Source organism: Chelonoidis abingdonii, chromosome 7 (assembly GCF_003597395.2).
Source record: "Chelonoidis abingdonii isolate Lonesome George chromosome 7, CheloAbing_2.0, whole genome shotgun sequence".
In the NCBI taxonomy this organism is placed as follows: domain Eukaryota; kingdom Metazoa; phylum Chordata; order Testudines; family Testudinidae; genus Chelonoidis; species Chelonoidis abingdonii.
This window is the reverse complement of record NC_133775.1, coordinates 56,378,708-56,397,072: the sequence shown is the minus strand read 5'-3', so window position 1 is coordinate 56,397,072 and position 18,365 is coordinate 56,378,708. Positions and strand designations below refer to the sequence as shown.

General features: G+C 48.1%; 1 protein-coding gene and 1 long non-coding RNA gene across 2 annotated transcripts; one reads left to right on the top strand and one right to left on the bottom strand.

Annotated features, from left to right (window-relative positions):
- Window positions 1–5,500: 5,500 nt before the first annotated feature.
- GLUL (glutamate-ammonia ligase) lies at window positions 5,501–14,117 on the bottom strand. The gene is made up of 7 exons (XM_032769415.2): window positions 14,077–14,117; window positions 11,502–11,692; window positions 9,896–10,057; window positions 8,755–8,901; window positions 8,107–8,234; window positions 7,670–7,869; window positions 5,501–6,425 (listed from the first exon to the last, which is right to left on the bottom strand). Exons 2-7 carry the CDS (start codon window positions 11,665–11,667, stop codon window positions 6,107–6,109), a joined length of 1,122 nt encoding a protein of 373 aa, XP_032625306.1. The 5' UTR covers window positions 11,668–11,692; window positions 14,077–14,117; the 3' UTR covers window positions 5,501–6,106.
- A 401-nt stretch (window positions 14,118–14,518) lies between these two features.
- LOC116818486 (uncharacterized) lies at window positions 14,519–17,741 on the top strand. Its single transcript, XR_004372186.2, has 4 exons — window positions 14,519–14,627; window positions 15,134–15,231; window positions 17,511–17,576; window positions 17,668–17,741. It is a non-coding gene; the product is annotated as an uncharacterized LOC116818486 (long non-coding RNA).
- Window positions 17,742–18,365: the final 624 nt, after the last annotated feature.

The window sequence follows — 18,365 nt, the reverse complement described above, 5'->3', positions numbered from 1 at the left end:
TCTATAATTTCCCAGGCCCTCTGTGTTCCCCTTTTTAAAGACAGGTACAAAGTTTGACCCTCTCTAGTCCTCTGGGACTTCAGCAGTCCTCCATGCGTTCTCAAAGATAATCGCTAATTGTTCTAATAGTTGCTTAAATACCCTATCAAAGCACATGTTTAACCTCATGGAAGCTGCATTCAGGAAGAAAGGCATAGTAGTGAGTACAAAGGCTGATGTATGGCATAAAGGCTGATTTACAGAGACATCCATGAAGATCAAACAGCTCTACTGTAGCATGAAAAAGGAATTGAAATCGAGACATTTGGTACCCTTAAGGGCACTGTGAAAATTTTACAGGAAAAATACATAAGAAACTTGCAATAAGAGTTCATAATAAATAAGGGGTTTGCATGGAAAAATTCATTCCCAGGCACCTCCACACAAAAAAGAATTCGGCTGGAATGACTGTTTATTAAAAGAGCCTAGGAGGGTGAGAACAGTTGAATCATCTTCCCTTACATAGAAAAACCTTTGAAGAGCCTTGTGGATAATCTTATTTTGATTGCATCAGAAGACAGTCAGAAAGAGTTTGGAACATTAGAGAGTTTAACACTTGTCTCAGTTCTTCTTTGCCTGGTAATTAGATTTGGGAAGGCTGTGCTTCACCAAAAAGGATGCAATTGGCAAGTGCATCCAAAAGATGGTGATTTCATTCTGACTGCCTTCAGTCTGCATGTTTTGTGTTTTACGGGCATTATAGAGCAAGGTTTGAATTGCCTGTCAATTATGTTTCTATTTTTATGAAGAATGTACTTTTGCATCATTGTTTATTAACGTTGCCTTAAAATGTGAACATAAAACCAATTCTTTTTTTTAATAGTTTGATTTTTTAAACATTTGATTTAAAAAAATAGTCACTTCATCTTCTGAGGATTTCATGTGAAGAATCTTTACTTTTTAACAGTTCCAGTCTCAAAAAATGAGCTCTTTGCACTCTAACTAACTAAGAGGTAATGCCCAGATAATAATAAGAGACTCAAAAATGAAGATTTACAGATGAGGTTTTCTGAAAAGAAAGCATTTTTTTCTCCCTGTCTGTGAAGGAGCCTGTTAATTTAGTCTTGGGGAGGTTTTTTAATTAAAAAAGTAGATAAATTAGATTTTTTACAATGTGGAGGTCAGTTTTATAGTTTAACAATGATGGTTATCAAATTTCAGCCAAATATTTATTTGACGTGTTAAATGTGAGTAGATTTAATTCTTTTATCAGTAGAGAACAAAGCAGTGCTGTTATAAATTACAAGTACCAGGTTTTAATTAGTACATTAGACAACTTGAGAAGCAATGGACTTGGGGAGACAGTGCCATTGTTTTATTGGTGCCTGTCACTCAGAGGCATTTAATGTCATTTACCAGTACCTGCTAAGGCCCTCCATGTAACCCTTTATATGTACATATTAAAAAGGCCCCACATCCTCCACTGCCATTTGCAGGGAAACAGGTTGCACTTAGCCCTAGCATAAAATACAGATGCCCCTCCCCTGCAGCCTTTGGCACTCAGCACACTTCATGGGCTAACATAGGATCACATGCCCTCTTTTGTGCCTGGTAAACCTCTGGAAGAGAGTAAAAACTCTATTACACATGTCTGCCTGCCTGGCTCTGTCTCCCTGGGAGATGGATCTGGGAGCTCGCACAGGAAATAATAGGTGCAGCCTGCAAAAAAAAAAAAAGTGCATGGCTATGAAAAGCCTACTCCTCTGCTCTATTACCCCTGGCTATTCAAAACACACAGGCTCCAGCAAACCCCTCTAGGCTGGTATCTTCTCCCCACTAAGGGAGATCAAAGGGGATTACTACTAGTCTAACTAGCGGATCTCCACTCAAATATCTCAGCCACATTTGGGAATGTCCGGTGGAGAGTAGTTCTGCTATCAAAAGCCATGTGATCAGGGGCTTTTTCTCCTATTTTGCTCATTTGCACATGTAACAGAGGTGAGCACGGGGAAAGAATTGGGAGAGAGAGGGACTCAAGCAGATCTTTGGCCTTGCTGAGCATCAAATGGGTGATTGTTAAAGATAACAGCATGCACAGGAGTTTGGGGTGGCTTTTTGTCTGCAAATTCAGGGTGCTCTGGGAGTGCTTACTTTGGGAAGGATGTTATTAAGCTGCTAGCTTTGCAGGGGGACAGGACTAGTCCTCATGGAAGATCTGAGGGGAATGTGCAGCCTTGGGCTATTTTAAGGATAAGATGTGAAGGGAAAGACTCCATAAGAAACAAAAGTGGGATGTCAAGATGGAGAAGAAGAAACAGCTGGATTCTTGGCACCCTACATCTGTGCCACAACAGGCAGGGAGCTTGTCAGATCTCAAGCATCAGTGCTGGAGGAGAGATGTCCAGTGAAACCCCAGGCTCTGTAGGGCAGTGATGGGGGCAGGTGGGGGTGAGTGAATGCTTGGCAGTGCTGAGCCGACAGCCAGGATGGAGGTAGGAAGCACAGAAAGAATGGTGCTGGAGCTCCCAGTCACAGGGGTACGGCTGAGATCATCACCACTCACAGCTGGTCATATGACACTCATGACACAAGTGGGAACATTACCCCACATTTGAATCTGGTCAAGAGTGTTAATCACTTTCTGCTACCTTAATACCCCTCTGCTCAATTCATTTTTCACTTGTGTTGCTGACATGTTCCATCCCAGAAGTAGCTGCATGTTAAAAACAGGAGAGTGATCCATAGGCAGCATATTACACTAACCCCAAACTATCCCAAAGCACTGTGATTTATGGGTAGACAAAGCATCATATGCAGAAGAGGATTCAGACTGGCCTTTAATTACAACATGCACTTCTGTGGCATCGCTAACTGAGGACAGACCCTGTTTATGATTTAAGCCACAGGCCACTCATTAAGTAAGCAGCCTCCCCACGTTACCAGCACAGAAGAGGTGGGAAGAGATGTTAAACTACCTTGTCCAAGGTCATGCAGCAAGCGTATTGCACAGCTAGGACTAGAACTCACATTTCTGGCTCCCATTCCCTTAGTCTAGCTGCCAGCCCACACTGCCCCTCCAGGGAGGGCCACTTACACTTTAATCTCTGAGTTGTGTACCCAAAGCAGGGCTGCTGCTATGAAGGGTGGCTTTGTTTGTAGGAAGCTGCTTTGTTGTTTTAGGAAAACAGGTGAGTCAGTGTTTAAGCAGAAATCCTCTCAGCTCTGAGGAGAGGTACATTTTTCATCTTTTATTGAAGCATTCAGGCTGGGATACTCACAGAAGCCAGGTCAACATTTAATTCCCAAATCCCCTTGGCTTTGGGCAAATAACTCCCCTCTGCACCCGTGAGAAGCCCAACCCTGCACAAAGTACTGTGGCCACGGTAAAGGTCCTCACAAACCTCCAGCACAACAGAAAAGCCTGTGAGCTGTACTCGTCCCTCCTCCCCCCTCAGACAACCAGCATTCCTTGGGGCATGTAATGGCCAAGCTTCCCCCTTCTCAATGCTGCCAGCACAATCAGGCCTAGTGTGCCTCAGGGGCTAGAGCAACAGCCCATCTGAATCATGCATGCAGCCTCTCTTTTGATGTCTTTGCTGCCATCCAGGCTGTATGGGCAAACATTCATTTTCCCATCCATTCTTCTATTGAGGGACCTGGGTAGTCAGACCCAGCTAGCCTGCTCTTATATTACCAGCCTTCACTTTTGGGAACCTGTTGGCATCCAGGCTACCACAGAATGCTAGGTGCAGACTTGCCCCATGCACTGAGCACCAGGGTTTCTCCAGTAACGTTATGTGAAGTCTGTGCAGGCATCTCTTAACGGAGGCTACCTGGCACAACTAGTAAAGTAGCTGCTTCACAGAGTCTTCTGGGGAGGGTGGAGCAGGAGGTCACTTTCAACAAATGGACGCTATGGTTTTAGAAAGGTAAGGCCCATCAAGTAGCATGGGAAGCTAAGAATGATAAACATTTGTCTAGGAAGATTATGTGGGGGATACACAAGAGCGCTTGCCCTTGGCTTAGCAGTTTCCATTGAAGTCAACAGTAAAACACCCAAGATGGGAGCAGAAGAAGGCTACCATGGAGTATTTTTGAAAACCCCACGCTAGACATCTGACTCTTGCATTAGGAAATGTGTGATTAATTCTTTATCACAGTGACCCTGCTCCCAAGTGAAGCACGCAGGATTTGCAGGTAGTCAACACCACTTAGGCCTTCTGTTTAGAAAATTCTGTGAGGCAAGTCATTGCTACTAGCTACAGGTTCCTGTATTAACCTCTTCTGAAGAGAAGGGGGTTTGAGTTGTTGGAATCTTTCAGGGGCAGATAACTAGAGGAAAACTAATGTGAACAATAGCAGGTCACAGCCCCATTTCAGGTACACCGATGCAGGCATAAGGAGCTGAATTTGGCCAAACGACTTTGTAAAAATGTGTTCTTAAACAACTGAATGGCTTCAGATTTTGTGGGGGCTTTTTAAATGAAGATCCCATGTCTGAGTTCCCCAGCTCATCCATGGTGGGTTGGCACCCCTACTTAGATTGTCCAGGAGCCTCCAGGAATTAAAGATTATGTCATGTAATGAAACCTACATCTGACCAAAATTGGCAACCATAATCCCAAGAGTTCCTCCAGGCCAACGATGGCATTTTGCCCAGAGAATGAACATGTGAGTCTAGGATTCCCCATCTTATCCCAGGAGAGAGAGGAAATCCAGGCTGAAATCCCTCCAGATAGCTAAAAGCCCACGCCATGACATTTCAGACAAATAAAACCAGAGAGAAAGAAGTCAGAATTAAGTTTTGTTATTATAAAAGAAACTATTTGTAAATCCAAATGCAATGGCATATATTGGCATCATCCAAAATCCCAGAACTTTTGAACCCACTAGGCATTCCCCTGAGAGAATTTAGGGCAGTCTGGGAGGGGAACGCAGGGTGGCACAGAGCCCCCTCGTTAGCGTAGTCCTGACTAGGTGGCAGGTAGTTTGCGTGCCAGGACATACCAACAGTTAACACCAATGGTCTCTGTAAAACTGTACAACTTTAGAAACCCTAAAAACATTATTAAAATCTAAAAGTTGTTTCTTTTTATGAAAAGCCCTGCTTTAGTGACATGCTAATCCCACTGGAAAATAAAAACACCCATGACCCCATTGCTAACACAGTTAAGTTGACCAGCCAACTCATAATTTAGAACATCTTCCTCGTGTTTCAGCCACGCTACATGCCCGCATCAGCTCGAGTTTAAGTTACGATCGTTACTACTAGCTTCCAAGTGCTGAACTGATGTCCTGCCAGGAATGGCAAAGCCACACTTCAAAGTATTAAAAAAAAAGTCAACTTCCCTCCTGGCTGCCACCCCCCTCCCCCCTAATTCTACCCTCTGCTCTAGCCCACGCTGGAGGTCCACCTCCAACAGTACCTTCAGGAACCCTGCCTGCTCTAGCTGGCTGAGTTATTGGAACATCTTTTAAAAAAAAAATTATATAGGTTTTTTTTGTTTTTACATTTAAATATAAAAAAAACATACTACTTCACTCTGTGTTATACACAGGAGATTGAGTGGCTTCCAATAACAGAGCAAGGAGGAATTTTGCTACCAGCTCCCACATTTAGCTGGGACAGTAGAATGCAAGAAGATGCCCAAGAGTCTTATCAAAGCCAGAGAAGGGAAATTTCTCACCATGCATAAGTTTGCAAAGGTGTCAGAATCTATCATAGCTGCTTTACTCCTTTCTCCCCTAAATAACTCAAATACAAGGACAACTGGTCTATGGAGAGTTTAGTTATGTATGTTGCTATCATGAAAGTTAGACTCTCTTGGGCAAAACCCACTACAGCCTCTTGTCCATCCACCTTCCTTCAGCCTATCACCCTGTGTCCATGGAAGCCACTGGGTCCTGTCAGACATACAGATGAATTAGACAAAACAGTGGTAAAAATTCTCCTCTCATGCACACTCCTCCTCTCAAGCATCAACAAAGAGACAACAAGAACTAAAAGCTCCCTCCCCCAACACAACAAGAGTTACTGGGACACAAACAAAGTGTTAACTTGTCCCTTCTAGAAGTAATTCTGAGGGCACATTTGGGGGCAGGCGGCATCTGTCGGGGAGCAGTCCACTTAGTTCTTGTACTCAAAGGGCTCATCCCCGGTTTCGCTGAGAAGACACGTACGGATTAGTGCCTCCGTCACAGCATAAGGGTCGCAGTTGGCAGAGGGCCGGCGGTCCTCAAAGTAACCCTTCTTTTCTTGGCCCACGTTTCTGGGGATACGGATACTGGCCCCACGGTTGGCCACGCCAGCAGAGAATTCATGGATGCTGGATGTCTCATGGAAGCCCGTCAGGCGCCTGGCGTTGTCCAGCCCCCCTTTTGGGTCGTAAGCACGGATGTGGTACTGGTGCCGCTTGCTGAGCTTCTCAATGGCCTCTTCTATATGCCTGGAGACAGAAGGCAGGAGGTTGAGAGACTTTGGCAAGAACACTGGCTGTGCTGCTGTTCACTTGGCCATGGGCAATGTTGGCAGGAACTCACCTACTTGGCTTTCTCCCACACCTCACCCAAGCACACAAATCCCATGTTTCAGTCCCTTATCTGCAAGCACTCCCATTCCAGCTAGTACCAGCCATGGGCCCCTTCCTCTCATGGATAGCGAGTTACTTTGGGAAACTGACTCCACTGTATCACTTGGTTACATGGTTCAAATCCTCCTTTCCTCCAGCCAGTTCGCCTGCATGTGGGACTGGGTGTTTTCCCCTCCTTGCCTATTCTGACCAGTGAGGTTCTCAGAATTTTTGGGGGGATCCCAAAGGCAGATAAGACTCTGACTGGAGTTAAAGAACATTACAGCTTGTGGGGGTACCAGTTAGAACTAGTAATTTGGCTGAGTTGCATTGCCACTAAATATGCCTGGTACAGCTTCCTTTATCCTTGGGAAGACACAGGTTGTACTTCGACACATTTTATTATTTCAGAAGCTTACAAGTTCTGCAAGTGTAGTGATATTCTGAATGCACCCACTGAAGTTACAGGGGAAGGAGTGGGCAGAGAAATGCCCAAATGGATCCTTAATAGAATTACATTGTACTTGAAAAGTACAATCTAGTCCCTGAAAAACAAAGTCCCAGACTCTCAAGTGCTGTGGAATCTGTAAGCCAATGATCTAAGAATAGTCCAATCTGAATCTACTTTCAATATCTGGCCTTGTTTACAGTGAGGCAGAAATTCTCCCTCCTTTGGTAAAGGATAAACTCCTATTACAGACTGAGTACAGGGCTTTTTACAGAGATGGGTAATCCAGTGCTAGACAGTGGTAAGAACGGCTGCCTCTTGTCTATTAGCACTTCCACCATTGCTAGTGTTGGTGAAACTGTACCAGTGTTAGACCACTACTGGGGGAATTCCCTCAATCTTCAGTGCAGACCACCTCTGGGTGCAACAGCTACAGTGGGAAGGGAGTTCAGTTCCAGTAAAAACAAAAAAACACAACACTAGAATTTCTGGGGGTATTCGAGCCAAAAATCTCTTGCGTGGAGCAAGACATGTCACTATTCCCTTGGCAAGCCAACTAGTGTCTCAGGTGCAGTCTCAGTTCTGCAGAAGTCTTGCTGCTGTTGGTAATGTCCACTTTCTCTAGTTGAGCTTGCCAAACTGATGCAACTAGCCCAGCTGTAGAGAAACTTACTTAAGGCCTCCTTCCTCCCTCATGGACTTGGTGCTGAAGTTGGTGTGGCAACCGGCTCCATTCCAATTCCCAGAGATGGGTTTGGGATCGAAGGACACGATTACCCCAAAGTCTTCGCACACCCGATGTAGGATGAAGCGTGCAATCCAGAGGTGATCCCCCATCTCAATCCCTTCGCATGGGCCCACCTGGAATTCCCACTACAGAGAGCAGAGAAAAAGAAAAAAAAAAAACCAACACACATTGGCTCAGTTTGGTGAAGAACCATAACTGCAAGATGCTGTTCATTCCGTCTGCACCCTCCTGCACTCTCAACATTTGCAAAGCCCCAGGGTACATACTGACTACAGCAGCAGAGTTCAGCAGCATGAGCTTCCACATTGCATCATTGGCTGGTGCCAGCTGACTGCAATGGCAGGTGAAGTCAAAGTAGTTACCTGTGCGGGCATCACTTCTGCATTTGTTCCTCCAATTTTAACACCAGCATAGAGACATGCACGATAATGCGCTTCCACAATGTCTCTGCCATAGGCTTTGTCTGCTCCTACGCCACAGTAATATGGACCTGCGGTAGCACAGAGCACAAGAAAGGTGAACATAGTCTTCAAATAGCTTGTGATTGAGTGCAGTGAAGAGCATAGAGTGCAGTTAGGAAAGGTTCTCAGAAGGCACAGGTCGCAGGAAAGTCTCTATACTGCTTTCATTTGGGGTAGTAGTAGAACAAAATACCTCCAGAGCATGACTCCAGACAGAGTCAGTGGGACTTGGGCTCCTACTTCTGAAAACCCTGCCCAACTGGTCATATTTAAATGAATTGCAGACCAGTGGAACGAACACTGGATATGAATCTGGTCTATATGTCATAAGATTACCATACAGCCACTAAGATTACTTTCGTTTTTAGTTTTGGTCACTGTCGGCATAGCTTTTGGTGATCCAGTTTTTGCAACTCCTTGAATCTTTCATCTCACTTTACACATTTCCAATTAATCCCATTAATTAGTGATTGATAACATTATGATTTGGGGTTAAGTATTCATGAGATCTCTTATTCCTAGTTCAGATATTAATTCCTTGAAGCTTACCCTGGGGCCCAGGGAAGCCATTGGAAGGCCAACCAAATGGATGTCCATCTGTCCCAAGAAGAGTATATTCCTGCTCCATCCCAAACCAGGGGATCTGGTTGGACACCATATCCATAATCCGTTTACAGGTATGCCGTAGGTTTGACTCTAGAATGGAAGAAAAGCACAAAGCTTATTAGCTCACCAATGTTCTAGCCACAAACAAAAACCTCTGACATGTGAGATGTAGCCTCGTCATGGACGAGTAGCTTCTAGCTATTGGTAAAAAAAAAAAAGTCCAGTGTGCTGCTCTGGTGGAACAGCTCAGATTCTTATCCCACCATGGAAGCTATGACTTGCCAATGTATTCTGGACAAAGCCACTACCATACCGGCTGTCTGGGGGACTCACTTCCCCACCCAGACCTCTAGGGAAGCCCAGAAATTCAGACCCAAAGAGACTGCCCTGTGACCACCATCATTAGCCAATGTAAGATCTAAGTGGTAGGTAGGGCCGCTGGCCTTAAATAATGGATGCTTCTATTGGTTGCTGGTGCCATCTTATGGACTTCCTTGTACTGTTCCATAATGTTCTTAGTCTCTTGAACCATATGCTGGCAATCATGTGCACAGAAGCTACTCGTCCATGACCAGGCCTACATCTCACACGTCAGATGTTTTTGTTCCCTCAGGTTCAAATTATTCCCTCCAATCAGTGATACCACCCAATTCACTTCTTTCCCCTCCTCCCTTCCATGCTTCTCCACAGAATGATTTCCCAAGTCCCCACATCCCTCCCAGCACTGGAGATCCTCTTGACAAGTCCTCCAATAGTCCCAAGCACTGACCCATGTCATACTCTTCCATCTCCGTGTTACCAGTGACAAGAGAGGCTAGACCAGAACAGATAAACATCTAAGCTAGTTTCTCCCTTGGTGTTGCCTATTGCATCTTGTTTTCTTTATATCCAAGCTCTTCAGGGCAGGAATATTTGTATTTCCTGTACAGTGTTAATGCATTAATGATGCTTGGTAAAGTCTTGCATTAACTACTTTTCTGACAGTTACCCCTCCACCAACCCTCCTCTACTCCAAGAGGGAGCAAGCCTTCTCACCCCTCCCAGAACTACTGCAGCCACTCTTGGGGAAGGCACTGCACCATACCTGCTGGCTTGCGGTTGTACTTGAAGACCTCACAAAGAACCAGCTTGTTGGGGTCCTTGCGGAAAGGGTCCCGGAACATGGCAGCAGGGAGAAGGTACATGTCACTGTTTGAACCCTCAGACTGGAAGGTGCTAGACCCATCAAAGTTCCACTCAGGTAGATCTAGAGCAGGAGAGAAAAAATTCACCCCTTTAGGTTAGCAGCTTTCCATAACCACCAAAATGAGTTCACCAGCTGATTCAGCACGACAAGTGTGCAAAAAAAGATTGCTTGTTAAAGGACACTGGCACACACTGTACTTTGTTGATTTTGCTGCCACTGAAATATGGGGTGAGGGAATTGCTCTTTGCTACGCTGTGGAAAAACAAAAAGGTGGGACATCAGCGAAGTCCGATTCAGCTAACTGCACTGCAGACGTCCTTGACGAACACTTCCTATCTTGTAGCCAACACGCTATGGTAAGATGAAGACCCAGATGGGTTTCCCTAGCCGAAACAAAGGGAATCAGGGAGATGCTATAAGTCAAAAGGAATGAGAGGGAGTCCGGTGTCCTCAGTTGTCTCCAGACTGCTGGACGGCCCTGAAACACGCTCCTCCACATTGGTGCAACTGCACAGACCTGGTGAAGGGAACCTTGGGAGAATGCACAAGGCCTAGAGGTGCCTGAAGGGGGAACATCATCAATTGGATAGTCCAGTGTTTGTGGGGAGAGAACATCCCCTTACACTACCTGTGCCCCTCCAGTTGAGCATGGCTTAGGCCCCCACTGAATACTGCTTTTGCAGTGAGAGCACATCTGAAGCAGCTGTGAAGAAATTAACTCTGCCCCCATTGTTATCCCCTTCCATGTGCTATGGATGCTAAACACATAGTGCCAGCCACTTCCTCGGTGAGGCGGGCAGATAATTCTGATTGCTCATGCACAGTACTTCGGTTTTAGAACTGTCCTGGCCAGTGCCATGGCAACAAGGGAAGAAATACGAATGCTATCATCATGTCAGTTTGGGCTGTTTGTTCTGATAGCTCTTTGGGCTGTTTGTTCAAAAGCTCTTAATTACACTGGATATATTATCTTCCCATCACTTCCTTCCTGCCATCTCCCCAGCCTGCTGGCCCTTTACCTGTAAAGCTCTTCTGGCCCTGGGAATACCCTGCAGACAGATACCCCTTTAGCGCAGATGGGGACACATCATCGATTCCTGGCTCTACTTACACCTCTGCCCCACAAGGAGAAGCGTGGTCTTCCAGATCTCCTTCCACATCAGGAGATTATGAAGTGCATCCTGCTCAGCCTGTCCACTTTTCCAAGCACACACCAGGAGCGAGGTGGGAGCTATCCCACATCATGCACTTGATACAAAGAACTCAAGGGGTGGAATGCACTGACTGTCTCTGGTCCAGATTTCTCCCATGTGGGGGACACCCCCGCCCCCCACTCCCAACTCAAAAAGAAGGATCTTTGTCTTCCAACAGCACAGCAGCATTTTGCAGCTCTGTGGTCAGATGCTTGAACCCAAGCCAAGCCCTATATTGCTGCAAACCCACTGGTGCAACTGCTTGTAGTCGCAGCATTCACCGTGTGTCAATCATACACCTGCCTTCTTACCTTCAATGCTCTTGGGCTCTTGGTCCAGCGTCCGGGTTTTACAGCGCAGGTGCTCCCCAGTCCCATCAATCCAGATGTACATAGCTTGCACCTTTTCACCCTGAGGCAGCTTCATGTACATCTGCTTTATAGCTTTGCTCAGGTGGGAACTCGCTGAAGTGGCCATGGTGGCGGGGTGCGTTACTGGGGTCCTGCCAGGAGGGGAGGGAAAGCCAACCATGAATATTTCTGTGTTCCGAATGGGTTCTCACACCCTTATACAAGAGAATGACCAAGTGGGAGATTTTTCACAGCTCAGTAACAGAAGAGAGATGGTGCACTGCGTGTCCCCTAGACAGTTATCCTAGAATATCCCAGACAGCGTCACAGCTGCTTACACCAGTTGTGAATCTGAATACAGTAGATTACACTATAGGAAACAGACAATGTATCAATCCAGCAGTTCAACAACATGGTTTAGGACCAGCTACAACAATCATTTGGTTTCAAAGATTTCCTGTGGTCTCAGGATATCCAAGATCTCATCTACTGAGGGGTTGGGTCCTGCCCTGTCAGCTGATGGACTTGGTCTTTTCCCTCTCTAGCTATTATGATCATTAAGAGATCAGAGAGCAGCAGCCCCTCAGAAGGGCTCCTTGACTCCACTGTGAACTCTCCACTCGCAAAATGCAATTTCAGAACGGACATTGCCCTGGAGCCAGCGCTGGCTCCAGGCACCAGTTTATCAAGCAGGTGCTTGGGGCAGCAACTCGGGAGTGGGGCGGCACTTTCAGGGATTCAGCAGCAAGTCCCTCATTCCCGCTCAGAGCGAAGGACCTCCCACTGAATTGCAGCAGATCGCGATCGTGGCTTTTTTGGCTGCTTGGGGCAGCAAAATCCCTGGAGCAGCATTTTTGCCCACTTTGGCTTAGACAGGGTCTTCTGTGGTCCTTCCCCATTCCAGTAAGGGCCATTTTCCAGAGACAGCTCCATCTCCGGACCATGCGATCTGAAGATATACAATACTGTTATCTAAGTAAGATGAGAGGGGCCCCTAACTACAGCCCAAGGCAAAGTAAGTAACCTTTGAACAGCAGAGACTCAAGAGGCCTCTCAGCCATGGAGCGTCTGGAGGCAGAGGGGCCCTGCTCACATACAGGGAGAGCTGCAGTAGATTCAGAGGATGCAAGCGGAGGTCACTGGGGATCTTTTACAGCCCCTGGGCTCTACATACTTGGGGCAAAAGCCCCTGACTCTGAGAAGTAGCTGCTTTGGCTGAAGGCACTGTACTCCCTTGTCCCATATGAGGAATGCAGATTTGCCTCTGTCACACCAGCAGCTGTACTGGGGATCATGGAGCCTTGTTGGCCCTTACCAATCCTATCCCAGCATTCCCAGCTGGCCACCAAGTCAAACCCTCTCTGGTACTCTAAGAAGCAGCCACCTCTCTGACCAGCATGGACAAGATTTTGTTCAGCCCCTTCCCTGCCTTTATTTCTTGGCAATAGAAGCAGCACTGCGGTGACTCCTGCCTGGGAACAGCTGGGGTCTCAGAACCAGCCTGCCTCTCCCCTACAACTGGCCAGAAGGCAGACACCCCCCTCCCCCAAGATACAAACCTCCCTGGAGTCCCCTTCCCTCTCTGCAGCCCCTTGCTGTCACTGCATTTATTGCCCATTTGATTGCATGCCTCTACGGTGGCAGTCCAGGCTTGGTCCTGTAAAAGCTTCCAGCTGAAGGACCCACTGCTGCCCCCCACGGCTTCTCTTTATGGTCAGTTTAGAAATTTGATCTATGGCTGTTCCTCTCTTCACGCAAATCCCTCCTCGGCTGTTCTCCTTAGGAGCCTGCACTCCCGGTTTTTTAAGGAAACCGTGCAGAACAACTGTGAGGAAATCTTCTGTACCAGAAAGCTCCGACCAAAGAAAAGCCCCTTAGAAGATCTTGAGCGACCTCGTTTCCCCTCCCCTCTACAGAGCTAAATCGGAGCTGCCCCCCTTGGAGTGGCTGCTTCAGGGACATAAAGCAGACAAACACAGCAGCCTAGCAAGGGGAGCTATGCCGATGTACCGCCCCAGATACCATCAGGAATAAAGGTACCACACACCCAGCCGTCTTTCTGTCGGCAAGGTAGGCATCTCCCTGCTCGAGGAATCGGAGACTGACTGGAAGCAAGACAATGAAATAGGGAAATACACGAAGAGGCAGTTCAGGAAAAGACAAGATCCATCTGCAAGGTCACCTTTTAATACAGTCTTGCAGACCCGAGCCGAGCCCCGTGTGGGACCCAGTCCTGCGGGATTTCTCTGCCGCTGTACACACAACCTGCCAGACGCAGGGTGCATTGGTTTAAGGGGAGCAGGACCATCCTCTAAAGGAAAAGCTGCAAAACCCAACAACGCCACATTAAGCAAAGAGTCCTCCTAGCACACTCACTGCCTGTGAACAGCATCAAAGCAGCCTGAAGCACCCCCCAATCCCATAGGCGGGGGGGCACATTCCCAGTGCACGTCCCCCCGCAAAGCCACCCAATGCCTGGGAGAGAACGGGCGGCGATTTACCGTCACCCCCGCGCAGTGGGAACAGAAGCGATTACCTTGGCTACTGAGCCGGCAGAGGAGAGGCAGGCTGGGCCGACTGATGGACGAGGGCTCACTTTCCCCGAGATGCTCCCATGCTCTGCTCTGCAGAAGCCAGTTCCCAGCTGGCCCATTTATCAGCTGCCCGTGCCGGCCCCCGGGCTGTCCGATTGGCTTCCTCAAGACGTGGCCACGCCACGATCAGCTGATGGGCGGCCCGTGGATCCCAGCCATTGGGCCAGCGAAGGGGGCTGGGGGGAGCAGGGAGAGAGGAAAGCAAGAGCGAGCTCCTGCTGGGCCGGGGGACCCCGCCTTCTCCAGCAGGGAGAGGAAAACAAGCTCAGCGCAGCAGCAGGCGGAGAATGAATTGCCTGCTCCGGCAGCCGCACACTGGCTCTTTTGTGCCTGCCCTGGCCCCCTCTGCCGGAGCCTGCTCCCGCAGCAGCCCCTGCTGGAGCCCTGCGAGCCGAGCCCGAGAGCGGTGCGGGCCGGTTCCCACTGTGCCCCGTTTCAAAATAAAGGAGGCGCCCCAGAGACAGCGGCCCTGGGACTCTGCCGCCCGAGGAAGGTGCGGCTCTGGGTTTGCAATGTGATTCCGATAACAGTAAAACTCTGTTTAGAGTGAAGTTAACGCCCCCCCCCTCCCTTCTCCCACTGGATTCCCAGCATGGGAAATCTCCGGTTGTCTGCTTACGCTCCCTGTGCCGCTCTTTTCTGGCAAGCAAGAGCTGTCTCCAGTCACTAGGTGCTTCTGGGGAGGGACAGGCCAAGCCGGGTTTAGAAAGCGGGGGGGGGGGGGATATTTTTCCCCCTCTAACGGTTCTTGGAAAGTGGGGACAGCATCAACTCTCCCTGCTCTCCAAAGTGTTTACGTTAACAGCTGTCTTTTCTTTATATAACTGCATGCACAAAAACAAGCCCCGCTTGCTAAACAGGGCAGAGAGGGGAAAGCTGTCTAACTAGGACACCCAAAGGTTTACTGGGCAGGGGCAGGCGGCACTAGCCCCTTACCCAGCTTTCCCCTCTGGCTCTACAAAAACAACGGAACTTTGAGCACATTAATTTTAATTTCAGATCCTGGCTCCGCAGGGAGGAGGAGGGATGGAGTCAGCAGTGACCAGGAATTCAGGGCTGACATCCTAGGACTCAGGATGGCAGGGAAGTGTACAGCAGTCAGTATGGCCTGCTAGAAGGGCTGACCAGTATTTTTCCATCCTGTGAATGGTCTCTTTTCCCACTTCTGCTCTGCCCTCCTCACTTTCCAGCACATTCATAAGAGTCAGGATTCAGAGGCCACTGCAGCTATCACACCAGCGCACTATTTGCTTTCAATTTGCCTCCCCTCCCTGTCACAAGAGGCACTGGGGCTGCTCCCCAAATTGCCTTAGAACAGGGATGGGCAAACTTTTTGGCCACATCTGGGTATGGAAATTGTATGGGCCATGAATGCTCATGATGCTGGGGGTTGGGGTGCAGGAGGGAGTGAGGGTTTCATCTGGGGTGCAGGCTCTAGGGTACAGCCAGAAATGAGTTCAGGGTGCAAGAGGGGGCTCCAGGCTGGGGCAGCAGTTTGGGGTGTGGAGGAAGGGTGGAGGCTTCAGTTGGGGGTGCAGGCTCTGGTGTGGGGCTGGGGATGAGGGGTTTGGGGTGCAGGAGGGTGCTCTGTGCTGGGACTGAGGGGTTCAGGAGGTGGGAAGGGGATCAGGGCTGGAGATTGGGGCACATGAGGTGGTCAGGGGTGCAAGCTCTGGGTGGCGCTTACCTCAAGCAGCTCCTGGAAGCCGCGGCACATCCCCCCTCTGTCTCTTACGTGGAGGTGCATCCAGTGGATCTGCATGCTGCCCTGTCCACAGGTGCTGCCCCTGCAGCTCCCATTGGCCGCAGTTCCCAGCCAATGGGAGCTGTGGGGACAACACTTGAGGCAGAGGCAACTTGCGGAACCCCTGACTGCTCTTATGCATAGGAGCCAGAGCAGGGACATGCCTCTGCTTCCGGAAGCCATGCAGAGCCACGGTAGGTGGAGTGGGGCAAGCCCCAGACCCTGCTCCCCAGGTGGAGCTTGAGGGCCAGATTAAAATGTCTGAAGGGCTGAATGTGACCCCCAAGCTGTAGTTTGCCCACCCCTGCATTAGCATAATCTCAGAATGTGGGGGGAGAGGTGAATGAATTTCTTAGCCCCTTAGAAATCCAAACCTTGCAAGTACAAAGGCTCAGAGACCCAAACTTCATCAAGATTCTCACCTCCACCTTCTCCCTCTCCCCACCCCGAAATGAGCTCTCCAGCACAAACACTGCTCACACTTCTCTCAGCTTCTACCTGTTTCAAAGAGGAAATCTGATTGCCACTACTCCCAGCTCTTTGGGCATCCAGGGGGCACATCAGCAAGGCGGTGGCACATAGGATGGCACTGCACATCCCTAGCGCTAGCTGTAGTCAGAAGGGACGAGATCCTCAGTGGGTACAAAGTGGGATAGTGTCACTAAAGTCTATGGAGCTGTGTCAATTCACGGATAGTGTATCCCCCTGAAAAGCCTGAATTCCTCCTTGGAAAAGAGATGGCAGCATTTATACAGACAGCCAATTATTTTGCACGTCAGCTCACACAGAGGGCAATAAGAGCATATTACTTCCCCAGGGTTAGTCCCAAGTCTGATGTCTATATAACCTCCCCATCATGTGAATGAGAAATAGCTACACATTTCTTTAGCATTTTGGAGGAAGAGAAAAAGTCAAGGGACATAGCCCCTGACCTCCCCTCCTGTCCCCCAACATGCAATTTCCTGCAGCCTAGAAAGCCCAGGTTTAAATGTAGATACAAAAGCCAAAGAGATGCATTAAATCCAGCATACCTCTAACCAGTTAGCTTGATAACAGAATTTGAACCCAGGCTTTTCACAAGCCTGTACTGCTTAGCTCTAACACTACAATAGCCAGCTGCCAGCAGTAGCCAATCAAAGCTCTTATGCAGTGTGGTCATTACAGAAAGATCCCCACCCTGCTATTATGGGTTAAGCAGGTACTAATACCTGCTACCAGACATGAGAGAGGTAGTGAGGCTATGACTGCATTGCCTCAGTTCTCCTTTAATGTTTGTTTCCTACTCCTTTCTAACAGCTCCATTTCATTCCTCATCCTGAGCATGCATTGTTGCTCCTCACATCCACTTTTCAGAAGCTGATTCAGTGACCTGTTTTACTCCTGACTCAAACCATGGACAGATGAACTGGCACTCTACACTAGAATAGAGGCCAGGTCAGTTTTGGTCATTTGAAAAAATAGACTAAGTATCAGCTGTTGGGAAGAGATCAGGTCAGTCCCTGCCTGAGCCAGCATTCCTGCTGCAGAACTGGACTTGGGAGACTGCAGGAGAAAGATCAACCCAGCAAATGGGGGGTGTTTGTAATTAAAGGTGCATTGGACCCAGGTTATATTCAAGGCTGTTTTTCTCAGGTCTGCAGTGAAGGTGCATCAGGAAAATTCTAGCTTGGATGGCTAAAGCATCTCTGAAATAGACAAGTAAGTTGCAAATGAGCTCAGTTTATTGATGCAAATAACCCTCCCCTCCCCCCCTACACTTCAATCTATTTTAAATCTCATTGTTTTCTAGATTTCAGTTCAAGAGTCCTGGTGTTTGATTAGAGTGATTGGAAGATTCCAGGGTATTAAAAACCTCTTCATGCATCACATGGTATTTGTTAGTTGATTTCTTCTCCCTGGGAAAATTCCAGAAGAGATTCTCCCCAGTCTCCGTTTCCAAGACTCTCACTGTTATTCAATGCCTGTTGTTTCACACTGGAACAAACACATTCAGTGAGAATAGCCCTGTGCTATGCTGTATTCTGCGCACTCTGCTCAGTATTCATTCCATCTCCCAGGCACTCTTCTCTTATTCCAGAATTGTTTACAAGGAATAGAGAGAAAGGCCTGGCTTGTCAGGTGTAAGGACAGTGCCTCTAGTGAGACCTCAGGGGGAATTACACATCTTCTTAGTCAGCTCCATTTCACTTGTTTACATGCTTGTGTTCCCTTCCTCCAGTTGCAGTTTATTTTTGTGGGAGCACAGATCACTCATTCTCTCGTGTGCCCCACTGACCCTCATTCTAGTCAGTGTTTAATTTTGGAGAGAAACCCTGTCCAAGAACTGAGAAGACAAGGACCACCAACACGTCCCACTCTGAAGGGGTATAGATCAGCATAGCTCCCCCTGTTATGTTTATGTAAAGCCTTTGACAGAATGTAGCATTTAGGGGGTGGGAATAACATGCACATTTTTATTCTTTCTTCCTACCCATTTGTAATCTTTGG